Source organism: Falco peregrinus, chromosome 3, assembly GCF_023634155.1.
Source record: "Falco peregrinus isolate bFalPer1 chromosome 3, bFalPer1.pri, whole genome shotgun sequence".
In the NCBI taxonomy this organism is placed as follows: Eukaryota; Metazoa; Chordata; class Aves; order Falconiformes; family Falconidae; genus Falco; species Falco peregrinus.
This window is the reverse complement of record NC_073723.1, coordinates 53,495,219-53,520,306: the sequence shown is the minus strand read 5'-3', so window position 1 is coordinate 53,520,306 and position 25,088 is coordinate 53,495,219. Positions and strand designations below refer to the sequence as shown.

Genomic DNA, 25,088 nt, shown 5'->3' with positions numbered 1-25,088 from the left:
GAGTTATTTCTTTTGAACAGCCAGAATATAAAATGTACATATTCTAGAAAGGGTAATAACACTTTATGGAAAACCTCTCAATGGTTAGTGTATTCTCTTGAAAACAGAGTGAAAGGATGTTATGAAATGCAGAGAGGATTTGTCTGACATAGTTCATGATGTGAACACAGAACATACTTAAGTTGGCATCGCAAGAGTCATACAGTACTTATAAGCATGTCCATGTTATAGCACATGTCCCATCAAAAAGTATGAGAAAAGGAAAACAGTCTAGAAAATGGAGTAGAAGGACTCGTCAGAAAATGTTACATTCATAAATCCAGTATAACAAAGTACTGTCAGAGGGTTCCAAGCAAGCAGCTCTAGAGGTCTGTAAATGTGCAATGCACAGGTAGTGCTTCCAAGTTTATTTCCAAGGTATCAATTTCAGTGCTTTTTATTCCCCACAGACTTCTTACTGGCCTGTCTCACTTTTGCTTGGAGGTTGCTGCCAAGGACATAGTTTCTTGAGGAGGGCATTCTATAGCGCTTGGCCTCTCCTGGCAGCATTTTGGATAGCTTTGAAAATGTTCAAAAGTATCACTGTGCTTTTCATGGGGGAAATAAGAACATTCTTCCACAACAGGCAGAGAATTACAGCTGGATTCATTTTTGCCTTTAAGTGTTCTCAGACTGGTGTTCACAGCTGATCTGTAGTCCTGCGGTGCCTTGACACAAAAACAACTCCTAATACATAACTGTTGAAGAACCGTGAAGTCTTTGGCGACGGTTTTTCGGAAATTTGGTTTCAGGAGGAGATAGATAACTGGATTGTAGAGTGTGGATGACTTTGCAAAGACAGCTGGCACAGCAAAGGCTAATGGAGGAATCTTATCTATTGATCCAAAAACTGCCCACATGGCAATAATGGCATAAGGGCTCCAGGCAGCAAAAAATCCGATGCACACAGCAACACTCAGCTTGCAGAGAAAAAGAGAAAACAGCGAGTTAAAAAATTGCATGCATGAGAAAAATAGCCATCAAAATAGTATATGCATAAAAATATCACCTGATTGAACTCCCTTGTTAAAAGTCTCCCCAAGTCTTCCATCATACCTCAACTGCTCTCCAAATGCCAATATTTCTAGCAACTTAATTCTTTCTGAACCTTACTTCTACCAGAAACTTTCAGAGTTAAAACGTATCAGTGCCTACATTTCTCTTTCTCTTCATGAAAGTGCCATGAAAACTCTTTTTAGACCAAAAGGGAAGCCAACCTAAAGAGAAAGATACCATTCTGGTGAAACAGCTGTCTGGATTGCAAAGCCATTCCAATTTATTGTCTAATTCATTAGTAATACTGGTTTTCCTGGCTATGGAATGTCTTCCATAATTTTACTGCCAGTGCTCAACTGGAGCCGCACGTACACATCTGAAGCAGAAAACAGAATTAATCCTGAAGGTGCATCAAATTAATGAATTTAAGTGAATTCCTACTGCACAATTGTTTGTCCTAATAAACTCTATGAAGAAAGCTTTGAGAATCTTTTAAAAAAAAAAACCACCCCCCTCCAAAAAAAAATCACACCACCAAACAAAACCAACAAGTTTTTCTGTATGAATTATTACAGAGATATGTAAAATGCAAGAATAAATATTAGATCTGCAATAAACATAACCCTTGAGAAATCTAAACTGTGAGAGCATCAGCACATCTAGGAAGACTAACTTGCTGGGCATCATCCTAAACATTGTTTAGAACTGAAGTGCACATATATTTTATAGACAGAAACAAGAATTTTCATGCTCTTCATGAGTCCATTCTTGCCGAAAATACGTATTTCCAAATAAGGAAGACTGTAGAGAATCTATTCAATTTAGAGTAGCATTGGATCCAAGGAACAGAAGAAAATACATAAGGAAAGTACTTTTGGTTTTAGCTACTAATTGTGCCACCTGCCTGAGCTGCCCTCTGCAAGTGGGAGTACAGAGCTGCTAACTAGATCAGTTAACTGCAAATCCACCACTTTTCTCAGTGAGGCGCTAGCTATAGATTCAAGGTTGCAAAAATCTTGAGGTTTTTTTATTAAGAGAGGCAACATTGTTGTGTTCAGAGTGAGAATGAAAGAGACCCTGGGCACTAACAGTAGAGGAACACACATTAGACTCTTTTAAGGCACAGAGAGCTCCTCCAAATGCTATTATTTTCTCCCAAAGTTTAATAGTCTCACAAATTTTATTTTGCAAGAAGAAATGCGTGGTGACTGCCAAGAAATACATACTATGAGTTTTATGAGGAACGTCTTTGGCATTTAACTGTTTTTTCTATTAGGATAAAATCTGTTTATGAATTTGCGTATGTCTCTAAAAAGCTATCCACTATAATAGTAGTGGCAGAGAAGAAAATTCCCATTTATGGGTGATAACCTTTTAAAGCTCTAACAGGTTAGAGCTCACATGAAGTTCAAAGTTAAAGTCATTTAACAGAGTTGAGAAACAAGGTGTTTTGGCCGAATGAGGCTAGTTAAGAAATTATGAAGAGGCAAATCCACAGGATGGGGTGAATTTAATTTTACTCTTTGTTTCCACAGCATTTTATTTCTTAATATCTGCTGAAGGTCTGGCTCTGTCTATGGATATACTGGTGCCATATGCATTGGTTTTGTAATCCTCAACTGCCCGTGGCCAGTATTCAAGCCTGAAACTAAAAGCAATCTCTGTGGCAAATAATATCCCTTGGACCTTTAGAATCACATTAAGAAGAAATGGACATTAGAATCAGTTGGTGCATTTCCCAGATGGCTTATTTATGGTAGCAATTAATCTTTGGGATTGCCATAAGCTTTACATTGTTCCTATGAAAAGACATTTGGCGCATATTTTCAAAGAGCTTTCAGCTAACTTCCAAAACTCCATCAATACAGTTTCTAGAGCAAGGACAGGATGAATCTTGGGCTATCCAAAAACTTATATGTAAATCTAAGCCAGCCCATGTTCTTTATAATGTCAAAGGAAAGAGAGACATATCTCCTGAAAGTAATTGATACCATTCAAAGATCTATGGCTAAAACAGAAGTGATAGATTGCTCTCAGGTCTTTGTCAGTGACAATTTTGAAGATGTACTTAAGACAACTAGCTTTTAGTGGAGCACAATTAGGCAAAAGGAACCCCCTTGAAGATATTTAAGCATATCAACTGTACATATACATAGATGAATGTAGAAAGAGACTTCATTTTAGTATTTATATGATCATGCCGCATATTGAGAAGTCTGAAGTTGGAGGCTTGAAAGGACTTAACACTTTCTGCCTATGTTAAGAAGTTTCAAGCCAAGTGCTTGATGAAGTACCTCCAGCTCCTTAAGATCAACAAAGTGACCAACATGGTTCCAAGAAGATAGGTATGAGTGGGCTAACCAGTGATGGCAACACAAGATGGCAAAGAACATCAAGGTTTTCATGATGAAGAACACAAAAAGAAGCACAAAAAGAAGAATTTTAATGAGGCAGATATGGGGCAACTTTGTGAACATTCAAAAGAAATTGGCCAAAGGGCCAAACCAAAGGACACTGTTGTGTTTTTGTAGGCAAACAAAAGCAGAACTGCATAAGGACAACAAATGGGGGAACATTGTATAGGCACACTATGCCTTCAGTGTCCTTTAGTACACATTCTGGGAGACACGGTGTATTTGTATAACCATATCTTAGCTACCTTTGAAATACTATACATACAAGTTGCAGTGGTCACTTTTCCTAAAATGATCAGAAAAAGACGACTGAAGGTACACTGTTCCAGTGAAAACAGAGAGGCAACGAAGCATTACAAGTCAGCCATAACAAGGGATTTCAATTACCTGTATATAAACTGGTCAAAGATAACAACAAAAAAAGTTTTGAAAGCAAAATAATCTTTTCTACAAGCTCTTTCACTGTAAGGGGCAGAGTAGTACTTGTGAGTGACCCTTCCTTTTTTCCTGCTGGTTTGTATTTCAACTTTGCCAATGATTTCCAAAGAGCTTTCTGAATTCAGTGCATGTTACCAGTGACCAAAGGTTATCTACAAATTTAAGTACCAGGACAGAAGCAAAACAGCATTGTTCTGTAATTGAAGCTTCAATAACCAACTAGAATTCTGTGAATATGTCAGAAAAAACCTTTACTTCTGCCTGAGGCAGGTTATTTCCAATGAGGAGTTAATTTTACTCCAGAAACTGCTGTTCAGAATTACTGATCTGTACATTCATTGTTTTATTTCATTTCATTAACTCACAAAGGCCACACGCCAAGGAGAACAGTTCATAAGTGAATATGACTCTCACAGTATGAAATGGGTCAACTACCCCATTTCATTACATCACTCTGTGATCGATTCAATTATATTCATGCTATACTTGATGGACAGATGTCAGTTCTGGCTTTGGATATCCTCCTGTGAAGGTGACACCACCTGAGGCAGCAGTCACCTGTGCATCACTACACAATGAGACCCAGGGAGGGCAACCAGCATGCTGGGCTACAGCCAAGCCTTTTCATAATTTCACTCTACACTTGAGCCCAGCATCTCCCATTAAAGCAAAGAAGACACATATTGCCTAATACACAGCTGCTAACATTGCTGTAACAGCAAACTGAGCCTGTGTAGAACACAAGGAGATCCAGCATAAAGTTGTGTGGCTGATTAAGGAACAATGTGACAACGTGACTTAGAAAAATATGTGCAGGATTCATATATAGCAATAAAAATATTTAGTTGTTATGGAAACTATTCCAAAAGTCACCAACTCATCACAGTTTGTAACAAGTACAATCAAAGGTTTACAATCCACAATCTTTTCATGTTAATAGGAAGATGATGTTAATGGACTTTCTGTAATGTCTTTATCATGGAAATAGAGAGAACAGCTTCAGCTCTATGAGCTATATTTTCATAACTGCACATATCCATGGAAATTTCTAAAACTTTTCCTTATCAAAGTGACCATCAAGTGTTCCATTGTTGCTCTGAAGTAGTATGAATAAAAGGCAATGCCTTCTTCCTACAACTTGCAAGCCATATTTTTATTTTAATTAGTTGTATTTCAAAGATCTCACTGACCAGAAGAACCCCTATGGTCCTGTTTATCGTACAGGGACATAAGAAAAATACTATCACGGGATACGTAGCATCCCCTACACATCCAGCATCCATTCTGACTGGGAAGTTTCACATAACTTACATAGTTTGCCAAGTATAAATCTTTTCATAAAATGTAAAAATTCATATAAATGTAGACATATAGCAATGTAATTATTTCCCAAGGTAAGGAAAGAAGTGATGAATCCTTGCTCTGCCTCTTAGTCTAGACAGGACTCTATCATAGCTTGTGAACAATATGATTTGTCATAGAGGAGTTTTCAAAAATCTTTTTAAACTTTGGCCTTGTGTGTAGGCTAATCTTATATACAGAAGCCTTCTTAAAAATACCTCCTGGAGAAGCAAATAAACACCATTACAAATTAAAAAAAAATTCTTTGTATATCAAGCACAAGGATATTGCTAACATACCAAATATAATGGTAGGTGACACTGCTCAGAAATTTACAGGCAAAAGTCTCTCTTGGGGAATTACGATTGAGCTGGAACAGGGGGAAACTTTACAGTATATAAGAAGAGCTTCACAGCAAACCCCACAAATTACAGAGGATATTTTTTACATTACAGAAAAACAGAAAAAGAAAATAGGTGCTCTACACTTGCAGTGGTAAGTCATCTTTGCAGTTAGATCTTCGGCTTGTGTATGCCTGTTCACTCATGGAACCCTGGCTGTTGGCACAAGCTGAGGATCAGATTCAACTATTTCAAACTAGATGTTTATTGAAGTACATATTGAGTAATATGGACTGAATTCAGCTTCTTGACACATTTAAGTAAATGGTGTTTTACAGGACTGAACCACTGGTGAGAATATCCTTGAGGCAATGACACTCGGCCAGTTAGCGGCAGCAATGTCTTGCTGTCAGCCTACCAGAAACAAAGTTGTGTTACTTGTTCCCATGAAGTGGAAACTATGCACACGTACAAATCTTTCACAACTTGCCTTTTAGGGTTACCCTAAGTTTCTTTAGTAAGGACGCACAATGCTTGGAGAGGATACTGACTTAAAGTAAGTGAAAACCAGATTTGATCAAATCATACATTTTGAAAACTAATTGAAAAACATGAACCGCTTGATCACTATGATATTTATTCAAAATATTACTACAACACAAATATCTTATTTGAAACCTTGTTGTCTGACTTCTGTTTCTAAATTGTAGATGTTTAACTTGTGGAGCTATTTTGCCACAAGTTTTCAATAGAAAGTTACTGATTTCTTCATGTAAAAGCACATACGTATTTGTGTACACGCATATTAAAATGATGTATACATATCCTGTAATTTTACATGTAAAATCTTCTGGAGTATCTAAACTTATTTAAAAATACAACAACAAATTGCCTTTTTCTCATGCATCTCTAATCATGCATGCAAAGGAATGTGCATTTTTGCATGTGCAGTCCAGATTTCTCCATCTGTCCATCAAGTTTATAAAAATTAGAACTAGAAACACAACATACCACCCATGCTTGATACATTCAACAAATCAAATCCTGAAACTACATGTTTTTCCACACCCTATCAAGGAAAGTATTTGTCACTTCCAATCTGCTTCCAGATAACAAAGTCTCCCGGCCTATGGAGAACTACCAACATATAGGAACAAATTTCCAGACTTGCACTTCTGCTGTACAGGAACCAGCACACAATGCACAAGTCATTGTCCTCATTTTTTGCCCTCATCTTTCTCTTAACACAGTCACCAAAGTAACTTGCATTAAACTACCCATATTGCAAAGCATTACTTATTATAATTAAAAGAAAGTACATGAAGAATGAGAGCACATGCATTACAAAAAGTCTTTTTGTCTATATATTTAATTATGGGTTGCAGCATTATTTCAAAGTTACGTTCTAGGCAGGTTTCTAGTAACTCTTTTCTGCTGAAAGGATTTTAAAAGCCTTGTAGGTATACCCAGTATGAATCAGTCAGCCATGTTCTCATCTTTCTCAGAACAGTCCCCACAGATTGGTCCATTTTGCTCTGGCCAGCATAAACAGATGCAAAGCATGCTTACTGCAAAAGTGGCATCAGTGACTGTCATGCCGAGCCTCATCGACTTTAGTATCCTGAGGAGTTATCTTGGCAGGATGTGCTGCTTGTATTAGATAATATGAAATCTAGAAATGTTGTGAATCATAGAAGTTTCAAAATAATAATTTCAGCCCAAACTGCAGTGAACTACTCCAGATTTAATCAGAAGCCAGAAATCTCCCTGGGTAAATGTATGTCCTTAGTAAACCAAACAGATTTGACATCACAGACACTAAGCAGAGGAATTAAGATCAACAATCACTAGAACATGTCAAGATCCTGTTAAGCTTGGTATAAAAGCATCAGCATGACAAAAGTCAATCTAATCTTTCATCATCATTTAGCACCAGACTGCACTGAAAGGAGCATTGCAGGCCTGGGAACAGGATGGGGCACTGTCATGGTAGGAGCAGCAAGAGGCCAGTTGGCTCCTGACACTGACAGTTTTCTTGCTAGAAAAACCAAGGTGTTATTGCCCATTTTCCTGCTTAAACTATACAGACATAAAGCTTTCTCCTGCATGGTGTAACTCAGCCAGGGGTAGCTTGCAAATAAATTTAAAAAAAAAACCAAAACTCTTTAAAAACCCCAGAACCTCTTCCCAGCACAGCAGGCATGTTAGAAAAGGGGATCCATCTAAGAACTAACACACGGAAATTTATTCAGGACACAAAAACTGGGTTTGATAGTCTCATTGGATATAAGACTAAAGTGCGAAATAAGATCAGGAACTGCTGTCTGGGTCTAGCACAGGCTCATTACATCCACACTGCATGGTGTTTGACCTTGGGTCTCACCAACATTCTCTTGTGGTATCTCGGTGGGCTTAAGACACAATTATTGGGGGTTTGGAGTACATTTTCTCAGTTCAGAGTTTTTATTGCATGGTACAGAGTATTTGTTGTATGCCCCAGGAAGGGGCATTAGGGCCATGTTAGGGTGCAGATGCTCCTAGGATGGTACTGGCAAGCTATACAAGAGGGAACTGTTACAAGACAAATGTGCCACAGCTTTGCCCAGATCATCTTTTAGGAACAGTCCCTGATTTGTGTTGTTCTGTGGCCTATGCCCAGGGATGGGTAAAAAACACACAAGGGAGCATGCTAACAACTAAGCAAGAGGGCAATCAGTGAGACAGTGCTTGTGATCCTTGACCTTCTTTAAAAAAACAGAAACTACTGTCATATCCAGCTACAGATCCTCAGATTTTTCTTCTTTTATTTGCTGTATTTTGCTTCCTAAACATTTGGGTTCCCAGTTTTCTGGGTTTGTACTGCCACAGCATCTAACAATACAAGCTCCTTTGCATTCTGGTGACATTTGTTTCTTCAACAAAATACATTTCATATACTTTCAAATGCAAGTAAACAGGTACGTACCTTATACCTGTGATACTAGGCTGCCCTAAGCTTTCAAGACTAGTTTACACCACCAGTATTTGAAACAGCAAATGAAGATTTCAATATAGGTAAAAAAGTATGCATGTTAAAATCTTAGGAGTCATCGTTACTTTCTTATCTCATCATAGTGCAGCATGGAGCTATAACAGCAAGCTTTTGCTAGATGCCAGGTTTAGCTAACAGTATAATAATTTAATAGTGGGCTTGCTTTTTAATTATAAAAAATATAAATGCTGAATTATCGATTTATCTGTCATGTAGTGTGTAATCTCAGCAAGCTTTAATGGAAACCATGTAGATGCTTTAGATCATTCAGTCCTTAGCACCTACAGCTCAGCATGTTTGTCTCTATTTAAGCGTCTGCTTGCAGTTACAGACTCGACAGCTACATGTGTGTCCGTTATCTACAGGTTCCACTAAAACAGTATGAGCTGCAGATCTTCAAATAGCCTGAAGAACTTTTGTTAGGTCTCCAAATCTAATGTGGTAGGTTCAACTTAACAGCCAACCTCTATGTTTACAAATTTCACCTAGAAGAATAATATTGTCCAGAAATATATACAAAAATTGAGAATGATTATGAGAGTTGTGTAACATTTTTTTCACTACACTTTACCCTCACTAAAATGAACTCTCTTCAGACTCATATAAATGTTTGGTGTATCAGTATATTCGCTATAGTAAAGATTTAGGAAATTCTTCCATCTAAAGAATAAACCCACCTAAAAATACTCACTTTCAACTGACTATTATATACCCATATGGAAACTACAACGTTATTGCTTAAGATTGGCAGGATTATCAAGAATATCGGTAAGAAGGAGCAATGTACAGAAGGCATGGAAATAAGAGATTATGGTCAAGTTCAAGAAAGATACTTTTGAGTTTTGAGTCAAAGAAAGATAGTTTTGAGTCTTGTTGTAAAACCCTGTGCCCCTATGGATCTTTTACAAAGCACAGAACAGTTGTAGCCTGTAGGTGCAGAGAAGGTAAACCTGCAAGCTGTCAGGGATAGTTCACCCAACATGCCTGAGGCCACTTCTAGGAATAGGCAGGAAAGCAGAGTTTTGATGTACTCAGCATCTTACATGTCTTGACTTGAAGTATCTCTACATACAACATAGAATCTTGCCAGTGCACAGATGTTTCTGGTACAAAGTTGTTAATAAAGGATAATTCCCTGAATTAACAAGAAGTGTTTAGAATAGAACGTTAGAAGTAATTTTTCTACTTCTTAAGAAATACATTGCAAAATGTTTTTCAGTAAGAAGTCTTGAGCATTAATGAATTAGAAAAATCAAGTATCCCTATGATTGTGTCATTCAAATCAAGAGGACTGCATCTTGTCCTTCCTATGAATTATGTATTGTCCATCTTTGGTCTCTTCTGTAGAAGCCAAATTTATTCTTGCCTGCAAAACAGAAAAGAATATTTGCAGCAAGTGCTTAACTTTTCTCTATTTATTTATGGCATATACTTACTGCAGCAGAGCCTTAAAGGATTCTCAGTTCCCAGAGGATGCAAAGAAGAAGCAATGTGCTCCCCAAAGATGATCAGATAAGGCTATGATAAAGCCAATATAATGATACTTCTTCTTTCCTTTCACTTTTAAAAGAATTGCTATGGATGAAGATGCTCTGCTGAGAATAGAAAGTTTTTCCTAAAAATTGTTTCTGACAGGGTAAGTGCCACTATTTTCAAAATCTGTAAGACTTAGTCCAAATGCATGCTTATAAGCAACAAATAAATTCCACCGATTTTTTATGCCTCAAGGGACTATTACAACATCTACTTTGTTTTCCTGCAAAACAGTAAGCCAGTGAGCCAATGCATTTCTAAAATAGAGGAAGAAGTAAAAGAAATTAGAAACTCACAGGCTAAGCTTTGAGAATTCATGTCATGGATTTTACTCCTCCCTTCAACAAAGTACAATGAAGTAAAAAAAGTAAAAACAGTAAAATACTGTTACAGCGACATGGTTCAGAAAACCCCCTGTCTAATTCATATTGGTATCTGCTCCAAAACAAGTCTATGGGCCTCTTTCCAATCATCACTCTGCTCCCCAGACTTTGGAACAGACCTTTGGCAAGATTTTTTTAAGCAATGCGGCATTATTTTCTTGACTTATTATTTTATACATAATTAGATCTCACTGTATCTGCTCAGCTTAGAGCTGCTGAGATGTGCAAGGTGAAGGTAAGTCTTCTTCAGCTGTCTTGCTAAAATATGGCAAAAATATATTTTTAATGCTATCTAGTTGCAACTGCCAAAAATTTCTTGGTAGTTGCCTATGGTTGTTTTTTGGTTTTTTTTTTTATAAAGTGAGTTCTATGATTAGTGGATAGCTTACAAAAAGTACACATAAATAGATATACCCTCTCCTCTAGTCAGTCACCTATTACTTATAGCTCTAAGTAAAAACAATGATCCAGTGTAGCATAAGCATTTTATTTAAAATGTGTGTATCAGCTATGTATCTTCAGTGCAATCCATTCTCCTTGCATCATGGACTACTTTGGTTGTCATGTAAATAGGATCATTATATGCAACCTGATAAATTAAATACTTAAAAAAACTAAACAAAGCCTCCACTTATCCTGCCCTAGGGTCACCTAAAGCACACGAGTGAGGAAGATCTAGGCTCCCTTGGAGGAGGAATTCCAGTGCTAGATTCAGGGCCAGATTTCCTTGTGGGGTTTTACACACACAGAGCATATCCAGAGCTGGTTTCTGCCCTTCCTTGTATGCTCAGCACAACTTTTTCTACATCTCACAAGCTGCAAAAGCAAGGTTTTGTTCAGAGTCTGTGCACACAGGTACACATGCACCACACAGGCAAAATCCCAGTGATCCCCAATGACCAGAGCCAACCTGTCCTCAGAGTGCCCAGCACCCACCCCTGTCTGCTGAAGTGCCAAAGGGAATTCCTAGATTTCACTGAGGATCTCACCAATGAGATTTTAGGCTAGAGGCCTTCACAAACAGTTGCTATGGCTTTATTTTCAGAAATCAAGGAGCACCCAGGGCAATTAAGGAAGCTGGAAAGAAAGCCTTCTCATTGATCCAGGTCACAGGTGACAGGAGAATATAAACGTATCATCATGGGAGTGTTTCCATCGCTTGATATTTTTACCTCTTTTATTTTAGTACTGTGTGCTCAGCCTCCTTTTTGAAAGCCATTTTTCATCAAAATATAGAAAGCAATACTAATAGGTGAGCGTTTTTTTCTTCTGGTCTTCCTAGAACACCAATGAGCTGTGCACCCCAGAGCAAGGTCTAATAAGCAGGGTGCCATAGAGAAACCACTGCTTCTCCAGAGTTTCTCAGAAGTGCAGTCACTGTGGTAATGTCTGAGCAGGACAGGGGATGGTACCTCTCTGAGCCAAATAGCTCAGCTGGCAGGGAGCATGATGGAGGAAATGGCTCTTGTCCCTTGATCCAGCCCTTTATGACCTCAAACCTGTCAGTTTGTCCACCACCCTCTACCAAGATGCTGCTTGTCCCCTAGTGTGGCTCACAAGATGAAGACAGGCTCTTTACAAATCACCTGTTCCCTCTGTTTGCTGAATTTATGTTAGAGTCAGGCAGCACAGACCCCAAAATAGCCCTTTGGGTCCTTGAAGGCTACAAGGCTCACAGATCCAATCTCATGGACCAGCCTCTGGCAAGGCTCATCTAGCTTTCTTCAAAAGCCTGCAAGAGCAGACCCCTCTACTAGAAAACTGCAGGCTATCTGTGCAAACTTTGCTGAGTAGTCAGGTCACCACAAGTACTATACCTGGAGCCTGAAGGCAGAAATGTGCAAGAGGCAGAGGCTAACAGGCTAAGCACCAGGCAAAGCAAGACTGGTTCCTGAATTTGAATCTGGTAGGTGATTATGACTACACTGGTGGCCTTGGTTTGGTAGTTCAACCTTGCTCCAGTTCTCGTCAGTAAGGGAAATATTTGCCATAATTTCCCATCCTGTAGAGTTTCATTGTGCATAGAAATCATGAAACTAGCCAGCTAAACGCTCTGCATACTGGGAGTTTACTGAACTGTAAAGCCAAGGCATATTGCAATTGTATCTTGCAAAACATTCCAAAGCAATGATGGCAAAGTCTGAAAAGCAACAAATGAGAATAACTAATGCTATTATTCCTATAATGGGAGGAAAGGAATTAAAATGATATTCATAAGGCTGTAACAAAAGCCTGATGAACTTGGGATGGCTAGTGGCTGTCTTACCCTTGATCTGTCCTCTTTTTCCTCTGTAAACCTTTCCCAGATTTAAAAAAAATAACAATTGTACTTTGGCCCAAGATGCCTGGCAACTTTGTAGGACCTGCACATCTGGAAAGCCTAGGATTTTTAGATGTGTAGCAGTGATCACTATAAATAAACTAGTCAAATGAGAGCACACAAAAATGAAGGCAACTTTTCTGAAAGGTTTAAAACATAATGGAAGAGGGTTTTTTTTTATCTGGACCATGCTCACACAGGAATCTAAAAGCACTTCTTTCACATTTCACTATTATAAATGCTTATCCTACACAAAAGTAAAAGCCAACCATAAATATGACCATCTGCATTAAAGCAACAGAAGCTCAATCTCACATTCTTTCCAAATGAAATTTCTGTATTCTTCCATAACATGCGTTGAAGTAAGACACGTTCAACATGTTCTTTATCAGTCAACCAGATTCTCCTACACTTGTCAAAAAGCTGATTGCCTTCCCCTCAAATCAATAAATATGATAAAGTCAATAGTGCAGGTTTGGCACTAAGACTGTATCTTCATCCAGATTCTTGCCCTTCACACACATTTAGAAACAGCACACTGACCACTAATCCCCAAACAGCTTTGAAATGCCTGCAGCAAATCACAGTGTTGCTTTGCCTTACAACTAAAGCTTGTATTTAAGGTGGCCAAAATCACAAAGGTCATTGAACAGCTGTAATTCTGTTTTTACTTCAGGAGTAGATTTACCCATTGCAATGAATTACTGAGCTTTAGCATCCTGTATTCCAAACTGAGGGTCTTCTTTGAATAGCAACCTTTATCCAATTTATTATTCCATTATACTTCCCTTTATGCTCATAGATCTTCCCACCTGTAATTAGCCACAGCTTTCAAGATTTCTTGTACCAGGGGATATAGAATACTTCCAATTTCAAAGCAATGCAACACCTTCCACTAATGTTGGTGGTAAAATTTCTGTTAATTTAACAAAAAAAAAAAAATAGTGAGGATTAAAAAAACTCAAACCCTATGTCCCTGCATTGTAGAAACCCAGTTTAAGACCAATCAACCTCCATAGTGTGTAGATTTGTGTGTGTTGTTTCTCTGGAAATCATTGCATTATAAAAATGAACAAACCCGGTTTCTTCAGTAAACAATATTAGAAGAGAGATGTGAATTGTTCAACCTTCTTTTCAGCCAAATGATACTTCAGTGCTTTAAATCAGGTACTTCAGAGGTATCACAGACTACAGCCACAAAGAAATACAAGCTGAGTAGCAGGAGTTTTGTCCAAGGTCATACACGAAGACTGAATCAGAACAAAAACTGAACACGATCTGCCAGGCCAAAGGCTTATCCCTCATGATTTAAATTGAAGGTACTGCAGACAATTCAGTAATGGTATTTAGATCAGTATCTGATGAGACATGAAGTTACGCTCATCATGGTTCTGCTCCTGCAGCATCTAGGGGGAACTAAATTGTGTTTCTGAAATAGGTTAATCCCAAGGAACTCCTGGAGAAGAGGCAATTTTCTACATCTCTCCTTGCATTCATAATATTTATCAGTCTTATCTATATGCTCAGAGCATGTTTTCTCCAGAAGCTGGAAAACTCATGCACCTGTGAAGAGATCACATGAGAACAATAGTGTCTTCTGTACACATTATAATTGATTTTTATAATACTATATTATATTATATAATATATTGTATAGCATTATATAATAGCACTATATAATAATAAAAGCAGTATCAGCAGTTAGCCAGCCTTGCAAATTCACAAGCACAAAAGCACTAATAGCATGATACATCTCCCATTAAATTTTCTAGGAATCTTGCTAGTGTCATTCTAAAAAAGCACAGAAAACACCCCTATAGACAGATCTTTTACCATGGGAAGTAGATTAATGATAGTGACTGTTATCAGCACTTTATTGTTCTTTTTTTTAATTACCAATTTTAATTACTAATAAATATGCTAAAGTGGGCCTAAATTGCACGCTATGGCCTGGTTAAGTTAATATGTTTTGGGAAAGAGCCACTTAGAGTGCAGGGCAATACAGATTAAAGCAAACTGCAGGAACTTGGGAAACCTTTATGCTTGAAGAGGAACCTGTGACATTTTCTTGGAGCGTCGAGGCATAGGGAGCCACCACGCAAGAGCTTCCATGATCTAGGCTTAGCTGGACTTGTAAGTGTCTAAGCCCCGTTTTAAGCCCCAGATCAGTTTCTGGATTTAGCTTTTCAAGACTGAAGCAGTGTCCAAGCACTTCAGCTGAAGCTGGATCAGACCGTAGAGGCACAGGTCAAACCTGACCAGGACTCCTAAGTCACAGTGACCTGATGTCAGAGGCAGGATGGAAAATGCCAGATGAAGAACAGGCTATAAATTGTCTCTAATTGACAGGCACTACAAAGTGGACTGTATTGCAGCTCAAATCCTGCAGGAAGAGCTACAGTTCAACAAATGATCATTCCAAGTACACCATAAAATTGGCAGATTTGGAGTGGATTGTTTTAGCAGAGTTTCTTAAGGAAAAAAAAAAAAAACCAAAACAAAAGAAAGCAAACCAAAACAAGGTCTCTTCTCTCCTCTCTGCTTTTAGGAGTTTGACTTACATCATCCTCTTAGCAGATGTCTCGAAGGGATTATCATGTATAACTACTTATTGTTTGCATTATTACTATTATCCTAGGGTGAGATTCTCCATAGATGATAAGCACCCTCAGAGTAACTAAGGAGTTTACAATCTAACAGTGAAGATCAGAGCAATTTTGAGGGGAAAAAATCAGGTAATATGAAGAAGAGATACTTGTCGGTACATGATAAGCAGTTTTCCTGGTGTTTCAGCAGCCCAACCAGTATCAATCTGTATGACACACCAGCATGACTTTTTGTGTTAACATCACAAAGGAAGTTTTGAAGGACATATTGTTTTCATTTTGCCAGTTTCTATTAGGAGGAACTCATAAGAATGACAAGTAGCATGGAACATGCCTGCATATTTCTGATTGTTGTGAGGATGCAGTGTAACCAGCATCTTGGTCTTACTGGAGTATAGAATTAGCATAAGCTATGAAGAGTTTTAAAAGTTAATTAGAGTTACAGCAAAGTATCCTGTGGTCAAATGAAAGCCTTAAGAAAATTAATGTCTACATGTCTACTGAATATCCAGGAACAAGGCAGGAATATACCCAAAAACTTCAGTTGGGAAATTTCCCATCTAAGGGTTATTACAAAGAAGGAGTAGGAAAGATATGGACACAACTCTTTAGTTATTAAACTGCTTGGATTGCAGAAGATATTTAGGTTAAAAGACTATGCAGTAGATAGGAGGAGGATGTTTCCAACAGTGGTCAAACCCAAGATACTCAAAGGGAGAGATGAGGCAGATTAAGATGTCTAGTGCAGCTACACTGCACTTGGTCATCTGAAGAGAGATGTCCGAAAGGGACCAAATTTGTTAGCATGAAAAAAAGAAAGCAGATCATCTATACAGAAGCAGATCTGTGAGATATCTAATTGTATTTGCAAATGAGTGTCCATATTCCTGAACAGAGAGAAGGACCAAAGATGATTCCAAGCAGAAAACTGAAGGGTGGTGAGGAAGATACTTAGAAGGACATGCCAAACAAATAACTAGAGAAACACTGACATCAAGAAAAAACAAAGATTTTCTCACTGGAGATAATTAACAGAGTCAAGAGGTAACACATCTTTCAATAGGTACATTATCTGAGGAGTAAAGCACACCTAATGTCAGCTGCGCAAGTTTCTCTTCTTATTTTTTGTTACATTAAAAAGATAGATGCTGATTTTCTGGAAAGGACAGGCAGCCAGAAACAATTTCCACAACAAATACTGCAACCACAGGTTTAATTTTGCTTATAAACTAGTGAAACACAAACCTTCAGAGGTTTTGGTTCAAAAAGTATTTACAGAAAAACACTTTTCTGTGACTTTTGTCCTTTTTTCATTTATAAACAAGAGAATTTGATCTCTACGACACTATTTTAAATATTCAGTGATACAAAGCTTAAGACTGGATGTGCTCAGATCTCTGTAGCTGGGCAAACAGAATTTACTCACTTGAAACCAGAATGGCTTTCATAAGCAGTGGTTCAAGAGCATGAGACCCAAACTCACTTCTATATAGTGCTCCAATTTCTAACCTTCCTTTTGATCAAAAACTGAAACCTTAATTTTCACAAATAATGGAGTTCTGTTTAATTACCACCCTCCAGAAACAATACAGATACTATCTGTATGTTTAGCAACTCATTGCCATACAGTGAATCCGCACAAGACAACACTGTTGTCTGAAATGAAAATGCAGTAAGGACCGATTTTCTTTTCCATCTTTATTTCCTTCTCAGGAAGTTTCTGGGTCCTTAAATGGTGCAGCCCAGCTGTGCCAAATACAGCTTGCCAAAGACTAACTTTCAAATACCTTGAGAGTAACGGTTTGTGCATTGCTCATCCTGGCAGGGCCGGAGACGTGCTGTTCCACTGCTTTCCTGGATTCTTTCACAGTCACCAGAATAAGAGAGTAGGAAGTGACAATTACTCCACAAGGGAGAATAAAACAGAAAACGAAGAGGACTAAGGTGTAAGACATGGCCATGGCATTTACGTTGGTGGAATGCCAGTCAATGCAGCAGGCTGTGCCATAGGGCTCCTGTCCATATTCTCCCCAGTGAGCTAGAGGAGAACAGGCAAAAACCGCTGCGTAAGTCCAAGCACAGGCTATCAAGATTTGTCCATGTTCTCTCTTGAACCTGTTCCCTGGAAGACACAATCAGTGAAGATCAGCATCGTTGACACATCTGGATGGAGTTTCCCATATAGAGACAGATAAGCAGGGTAAGTAAGAAGGATAACTTCAATAGGTGTTCTAGATATTATAGCATATTGAAGGTTTGTAAGAATAGGGCACGGTTCACAACAATTTGCAAAAAGATTAGATAGCTGAATTCTTGGGTATACAATTAGGATAGTTAGTACAACATAAATCTGTATGAATAAATCTCTATCAAAATGTAGCAATAAACTCTGAAAAAAAGCCACAGTTTATTCAGACTAGCCTTGCTTTCAGATAAGAACTCTTATTCCAGGTTTCCAAATTATCACACTGACTTACAAGAGCTTAAATGTAATGAATCACATATATCTAGCCCTATAGTCAATTATCAATGATCACAGAAATAAGAATTTTTTGACTGGATCTAAAAGTTCTCTTCTATAAAAATACTCTCTAGGATATGCAACCCAAAAATGATGGTCTATGTTCAGAAGAAAAATTGAGTAACCTAGGACAGAAACATTAGCTTACCATAAGCTGGAAAACAAATTTTGAGGCAGAACACAATGCTCAGTAATGTCAGTGTTGAAAGACTGCAGATCCCAAACAGCACCCCGCAAAACGCATAGAACAAGCAAATTTGTTTCCCATACAGCCACCTGGAAAATAACCAAGAAAACTAATTCTCAGATGTTATCCTTTTTTCTTAAATGTAATGCTAAATGGTAGAAATATAGTTATAGTTGTAGCCTTAAAATTTCAATAAAACTGCATGATTAAATCATTTGTTGGTCAATGATGGATTACAGAAGATACAGCCAGTAATGTTCTGCTTCATTTTTATGATTCACATTTAAGCCATTTTTATAAAACAAAGCAGTATATCTTAATGATAATCTTTCTGAAAAGAATAATCACAATGCTTGTCAGTAGTAGACCTAGGTCATGATAATTCATAAATTCATAAATACTGCTTATTATTACTTCTGCTACCTTTATGCATCTTTTTAAAACTAGTTTCCATCAAAGTCAACACATACACTTGTGAAGGTTCTCCAGAGGAACAAAACTTTGATCTGAATCACTATACCTCCTCCCTTTCTATTCATATACTTGTATGATTTACAGTAGCAGTTGTCAAAATCCCCCTGCTACATTTTGAAGACATCACCTCCATTAGTCAATATATATAGCAATATTTCAGCACAGAAAGTAATGTGGTAAAAACTGAGTAATTACTGGATTTTTTTCTCTTATTTCTTAATTTTGTGCCAAAATAAGAGAAAACTAGATGCAAGAAGGACAAAGAGAGATTTTTTTTCACATCAAGTACAATTTTTTCAATTTGATTAGTTGAAAAGAAAAAGTTACCTAGAGGTTAGGTTGGGTGAGGTTCTCTCTGTGTCTTTTGTTAAATATATTTTACCTGACTACATTACTAAACACTCATTCCAATAGGGCTTGGATCTCTGCACCACACACTGCTACATGACTCTCTGATCCGCTGTGCTACCAGTCTCTCTTTAAGCAACTATTTAGCTGAACATGGAGAAATTCCTTAACTGTTCCACATATAACTCTACCTTTCAAGTATCTACTGATATATGAAATCCAGAAGGGTATTTTAACTAGTAGGTACATTTGCTTCTAATGTATTAAGGAATGCGTGGAGAAATAAAATATATAAGGAGCATAAATACATTTAGTATTGAATTCCAACTGAAATAAATCTCAGGCATTGGCAACACACAAATTAGAACAGCTTCTTCTCTCACTTCCCCCCTTCTCCCAGTATCGCGGCTTTGAGGGGCACCCAGCAAGAGCTGAGCCACAGCAATTCATGTCTGTGCTGAGCCACTGCCAGTATATCAGTGCTGGGCTAAAACGTGCTAAATGTCCTAAAACAAGTGCCAATCTACCACCACATGCTAGGCTGGAAGCTGTGGAGCTTCAGTTGCTGCTATAGAAACAGCTGGTACAACAGCAGCAGTTAGACCAGACACCTATTAGAGAGGGACAGCAGGAATTCTTGGTGGATGCTACCTGATAAGACACCTAATTCCCAAAGGAGATTACAATGAATGTAATTTCTGTGACAATTAAATGAATTTCCATTCTTGACCACGAGGCTGTTTCTCCCTTTTTTTCTGTTTAGCTGACTTCACATCAATATTTAGTTTATATGTCTTTGTCACCAACATACAAATTGCCATGGCAGTTCTTCCAGATTTGGCTGTCTTTCATCATACTACACATTAACCATTTTAATGATTTTGATTCTGCTGCTATTTTCTTATCATTCCCATACAGGAAAAGCCAGTTTAAATAACTAATTTAATCTTTTTATCTCTTTCAGGTTTTTTATGGGCTATCTTGATGATGTCTCCATCTAGTTAGCAATCCTTTACTTTCTCACAATCTTTAGCATTTTACAGGCCTTCATAGTTTTCTCAGTAAAGTGTTTTGGGAAGCCAGATCAGTACTGCATAGTCACATAGAATAATAGAATCATTTAGGTTGGAAAAGACCTTCAAGATCACCAAGTCCAACCAATAACCTAATACTGCCAAGTCCCTCATTGAACCATGTCCCTAAGCACCACACCTACCATCTTTTAAATACCTCCAGAGATGGTGACTCAACCACTTCCCTGGGCAGCCTGTTCCAATGCTTGATAACCCTTTTGATGAAGAAATTTTTCCTAATATCCAATCTAAACTTCCCCTGGTGCAGCATGTGGCCATTTCCTATTGTCCCATCAGTTGTGAGACATTCTGCAACCCAGAGGGATAGACCAAAATACTGCCAATACCATCCTATCCCAAACCCTGCAGAACAACTCCTGATTATCAGTCTTGATCTCCCTTCACCTTTTCTACCTAGTTCCCTTCTCTCAAACACTTTCATGCTTCCTGGGTTGCACAAATACTATCTGAGGTCTAGTAATGAGCCTCCCAAGACTCCCAGACTTTAAAAGATCACAAAAAATAGATCTTGCACAATGATATGAGGTTAAATACATGTGGATAAAGAGAAGTGGGGAAGGAAGGAAGAAGTTCCAAATTAGAGTGCTGACCTAAAAATTAATACAGAACACTACATTTCTATGCATCATCACTACCCCTACATTTGGAGATCATAAGTAAATTCAGGGTTTCCTTTTTACGATACCAAATTTCATTGTCCAATTGAAAAAAATGAAGCATTTCACCATCACTTGAATAATACTACCCACAAAGGATAAATACCGTAGGAATCGAATATTTGGAACAAAATCCCAGCCCTACAGAAATCAAAAAGACAGTAACCTCAAACAGACACAAATAGTAATTAACACCAGCAGTCCATAAAGCTGCTGTTACAGAACATACTTCTCTCAGTCCCTCTAATTAATTCCCACTTTTACAACACGCAAAGTGGCAGAGCAATTTGGTCATCATCACTGACACAGACCCCCAGAGCCTACATGTTAAATATGTGCATAGTGAACAAACCTGTGTGAGAGGCTGGAGGTTACAGCTAGAGGGTACAATGTCAGAGTCATACCAAGATCACTGATGGCAAGGTTAATAATCAAGTATTCTGCTGGTTTCAACAAATTCTTTTTCTTGTAGGAGACATGTAGGAGAATACTGTTCCCACACAAGGAGCATATTCCTGCAGAGAAACATGGAATATGAAGAAAAATTTACTTTCAGCCATCCCTTTTCTTTTCCTGCACAAGAATAATGCGCTGTCATCATAGCTATCATTTATCAGATAAACTTGTCTCTATTTTATATTTGTGCTTTTCTCTTCCTTATATTTCAAAGATTTTTCAAAATATTTTGTCATTTTTCCTGCTTTCTTCCTGTTTTGTTCATCAAACTGTCTACTAAGATCTAATGAATAATTGTATTCATTAAATTAACTGGCCTGCCAAAAATAATTTTTCCTTTAGGAAGCTGGCATTAATTAAGCACGAGACGATACCCATCTGACACTGCACCCATTTTCCCAGTTCCAGGTATAGAGCTCTCCATTCGCTAAACCTTCTTCTTTTCTCTTTGAGGCATTTTTTCAGTGGTGCTTGTTATAGTTCCTAGTAATAATACACAATACAGCAAGAATGTTGAAGCATGCATGAAAAAGAAAAATGTAGTTAAGTAATGTCTGCACTGTGTGTCAATAGAACTGTTTTCTCTGTGAATGCTGGTTTTACTATGAGCCCTGACAAGAAACTTAAGAAGGCTGCAAGTAATCTAGTAGAAGACAAGTAATTTGCTCTCTACCTTTAAACTGACAGGATCAAAGCCTATGAAGGATACACAAAGTTATGTGAGTTAGGTGACCATCAGTTTTGAAGGTCAAATAACAGTGAAAAACCAGAATTTTAAGCAGCCTTTTATAGACACACAAGAACAACACTTCCAAATGTAAAAATCCCAGAGGGCCATGGACATGAGAATACCTAATAAACAAGAGGGTCCCTTAATTAATGCCGTGTGAAATCGAGCTGTTGGATAGAGACCAAGTGCTTTATGGACCTCACTGCCTGTTCCTGTATACCTCTAAAAAAAGCAACACTATAAATATAGAATATAGGTAAATATTGATATAGAAACTGAGGTTAACAACTCGCATAGAGACTGCAAACCAACATTGGCTTTGGATTATACCCATAAGAGAATGTGCCTAATTTAATCATACTCTCACAGGAAATAATTTACCTAATTTTCCCAAATATTTTACAGATTATGATATTTTCTTATAAGGAAATGGCAGTTTAGCAAGTAATGTTAGACACTGGTAATTTCTTTTTCTACCACTGATCTCCTTACACCTATTTAAAATATTTGTAATTTATAATCTCCTGGAAAGAGAAAAGATATTTTCCTTGAATTCTGCTCCCACAAATGTGCAACAATTTTGTTCCAAACATTTTTCTTCCAAGACTTCAAAAATATAACGATGAAAACACAGTAAAAGGCAACAGTTTTGTTTAAAATTATTATTTCCATTTTCTTTCCCCATTTTAATATTTTCCAATGTTTCAATTACATTTCAATCTGATTATCACTTGGTATCATTAAAAGGAACATTACTTAAGCAGAATCCAGTTGACTGAGGTCAGGGAGCACAGACCATCAGACTATCAGAATATGCTCTCTCACTGTTCCTAGTGAGATTAATTTTAACCAGAATATTAAAGTAGTAGCCACATCAGAGATATCACTTATACTAAATACCCTCAGCAGCTGTACTACAGAAGAGTCAATCACCACATTTTTCCTTTAGCAAAACCTCAATTTTATTTTTTGTTTTTATTTCCCATGGTGTCTGTTCTTGGTTGGATTACCAGCTCAAGTCCGTTTACAGTTTTTAGCATGCACCAACTGACATGACAGTCACTTTAGCATCTGGCTGACTGTTATGGTCAAAGCCATCCCTGTTCACATACATCTCCATTGTGAAATCCCTGGAGGAAGAGATGGGAAGAGGTTTTATCTAAAACCTTTTTTTTTTTTCCTTTTTAAGCATATGATTTTTCATTCAAATATTTTGTGCAACTTTTACAAAATACCACTTACTGGAAACCTCTTTGCCACGTTTCCTATTCTGCCTTACATTAGCAAACACTGGAATAAACTGCTTAGTGAGTTCATAGAAAGGTTTTCAGAGAAGGCTTGACAAATTTTGGTCAGGAATGGTGTAAGAGGCCCAGAAATGGTCTAAATGCTCATCAGGATCACTCCAAGCTCCATTTCCTATGGCCTTGTGAACATACTGCATCTGTTTTCCAAGCAGCGCTGTCCAACAGCTTTGGTAAAATTGGTACAGTAGATACTGAGGATACATCCTGAAAAAAGACTCAGTGATCTGAGCACAGTGGATTATCATGGGATCCAGAAAGAGAAAGTTAAAACAAAAGTTATGAGGCAACACTACGTTGTATGACTAGCTGAACAAAGATGGGAGAGGAAAACATGGGACAGACATGGATAAAATTGTCACTATTTTATCAGCAGTGTTGTCAGTAAAGAGGTCTGCATCTTATCTGGTACTGATAACAAACAGAAAACATTAAAACCAGAAATGAAGCTACACAAGAAAATTTCTAGTCCATCTGGCAGTAGAAAAATTGCATGAGGTTTCTGATGAGAAATGATCCTATATTTAGCTGGTGAGCTCTGCAAATTCAGGAGTATAAATGCTGCAGGGACATGTCTCTAAACTGACATGTATTGTCCACCCAGGCTATATGTCTCCTCTCAAACTCAGCTATCCATATACAGCTACACTCTAAAATAAATAGGGCGTACATTCATTTAAATTTGGAGAAAACATGTTAGAACACATGTTAATCTTTGAAGCCATTAGGATGCAAATGTTCGTTGACAGGACTAGACATGAGTTCACTCTTTGTTGTGCTATATTTATTTTGCATTAATCCCACACTTCAGAGCTAGTATTGGTTGCCATAGGTCTGTTAGGGCATTCATTCGACTGCTACGTTTTCCTTTTTCAACATCTTCTGAAGCACCAGAAATGTCTTGTTCAACCTAAATGAGTCTATGATTCTATCCCCATGCCTACCAACTGCACGTAACGAGGGTGGCCACTGTTCCCCCAGATGTCTGGGCTGACTTTCCTGGTCTCTGGCTCATGGTTACACTGGCCAGTACCTTTAGGATCTGGAGTTTTCTCTTCAGCCAGACCAGAGCTACGGATAATAAATCTGCCTCCTCTCTAACAGCATAGCCCCCTCCCCAGAAATCTCACTTTCTAAGGCAATGACTGGACACTGGCCATAAACCTGGTCTTTCCAGCACCTATCCCTGACATGTTATAATTACAGCTTTTGGTATTTCACTTCAGGCATTATGAGGAGTCAGGATACGTTGTTCTATGGTTTGCAATGATGTGTGGAAGAGACACTCTCTTGTTCAGACTTAACAATGATCACACGGATGCTTAAAACTGCCAGGGCCTCAAAAACTCATGTTCCTGCCCAGCTTTATATTCCTAGTACTGAATAAAGGGGGTTTTGCCTAACATAAATCACACATTAAAAACCTTTCAATGATTTCACCCTGTGCTTTTTTTCCCCTCTTTATGAATATAGAGAAGTTCATCTGTGTCCAAAAAAACTTTACTTTTACAGTCAAGTCTCCTTACCACATCAAATACAGCCAAAGCTCTATACCATGAAATCATACTTACCAAATACCATATAACATATTCCAACAACAATATCAGCTGACTCTGTTATTTTGGACTGGAATGTCGAGTTACTGAAAGATGGGCCCATCTGAAAAACAAAACAGAACACAGCATTAGAAATTCAGTATACAAGTAGGCGCCTGTGAGCTCTCTGCAAGGCTGCAAGCTGTTTTGTGGGGAAAGGACAAGGAGAATTTAATTTTATTTTCTGAATAAGCAATTAATTTATTTGAATGGAGGATGCAAAAGGGGCAAAGCCAGGCTCTTTTCAGTGGTGTGCAGTGACAGGACAAGAGGCAATGGGC

The 25,088-nt window shown here is 37.9% G+C and overlaps 1 protein-coding gene across 1 annotated transcript; it reads right to left on the bottom strand.

Moving 5' to 3' along the window:
- Positions 1 to 418: 418 nt before the first annotated feature.
- LOC101914327 (opsin-5-like) lies at positions 419 to 24,871 on the bottom strand. The gene is made up of 5 exons (XM_013295959.3): positions 24,784 to 24,871; positions 21,075 to 21,237; positions 18,112 to 18,239; positions 17,230 to 17,564; positions 419 to 959 (listed from the first exon to the last, which is right to left on the bottom strand). The coding sequence occupies exons 1-5, from the start codon at positions 24,869 to 24,871 to the stop codon at positions 468 to 470; spliced, it is 1,206 nt and encodes a 401-aa protein (XP_013151413.1). The 3' UTR covers positions 419 to 467.
- Between the last annotated feature and the right edge of the window lie 217 nt (positions 24,872 to 25,088).

Coding starts and splice junctions, on each gene's coding strand:
- LOC101914327 (XM_013295959.3), bottom strand. CDS start 24,871: ATGGGCCCATCTTTCAGTAACTCGACATTCCAGTCCAAAATAACAGAG. Junction 21,238..24,783: donor AATATGTTATATGGTATTTG/GTAAGTATGATT, acceptor GTTTCTCTGCAG/GAATATGCTCCTTGTGTGGG. Junction 960..17,229: donor CACAAACCGTTACTCTCAAG/GTATTTGAAAGT, acceptor TTTCTCTGCAAG/CTGAGTGTTGCTGTGTGCAT.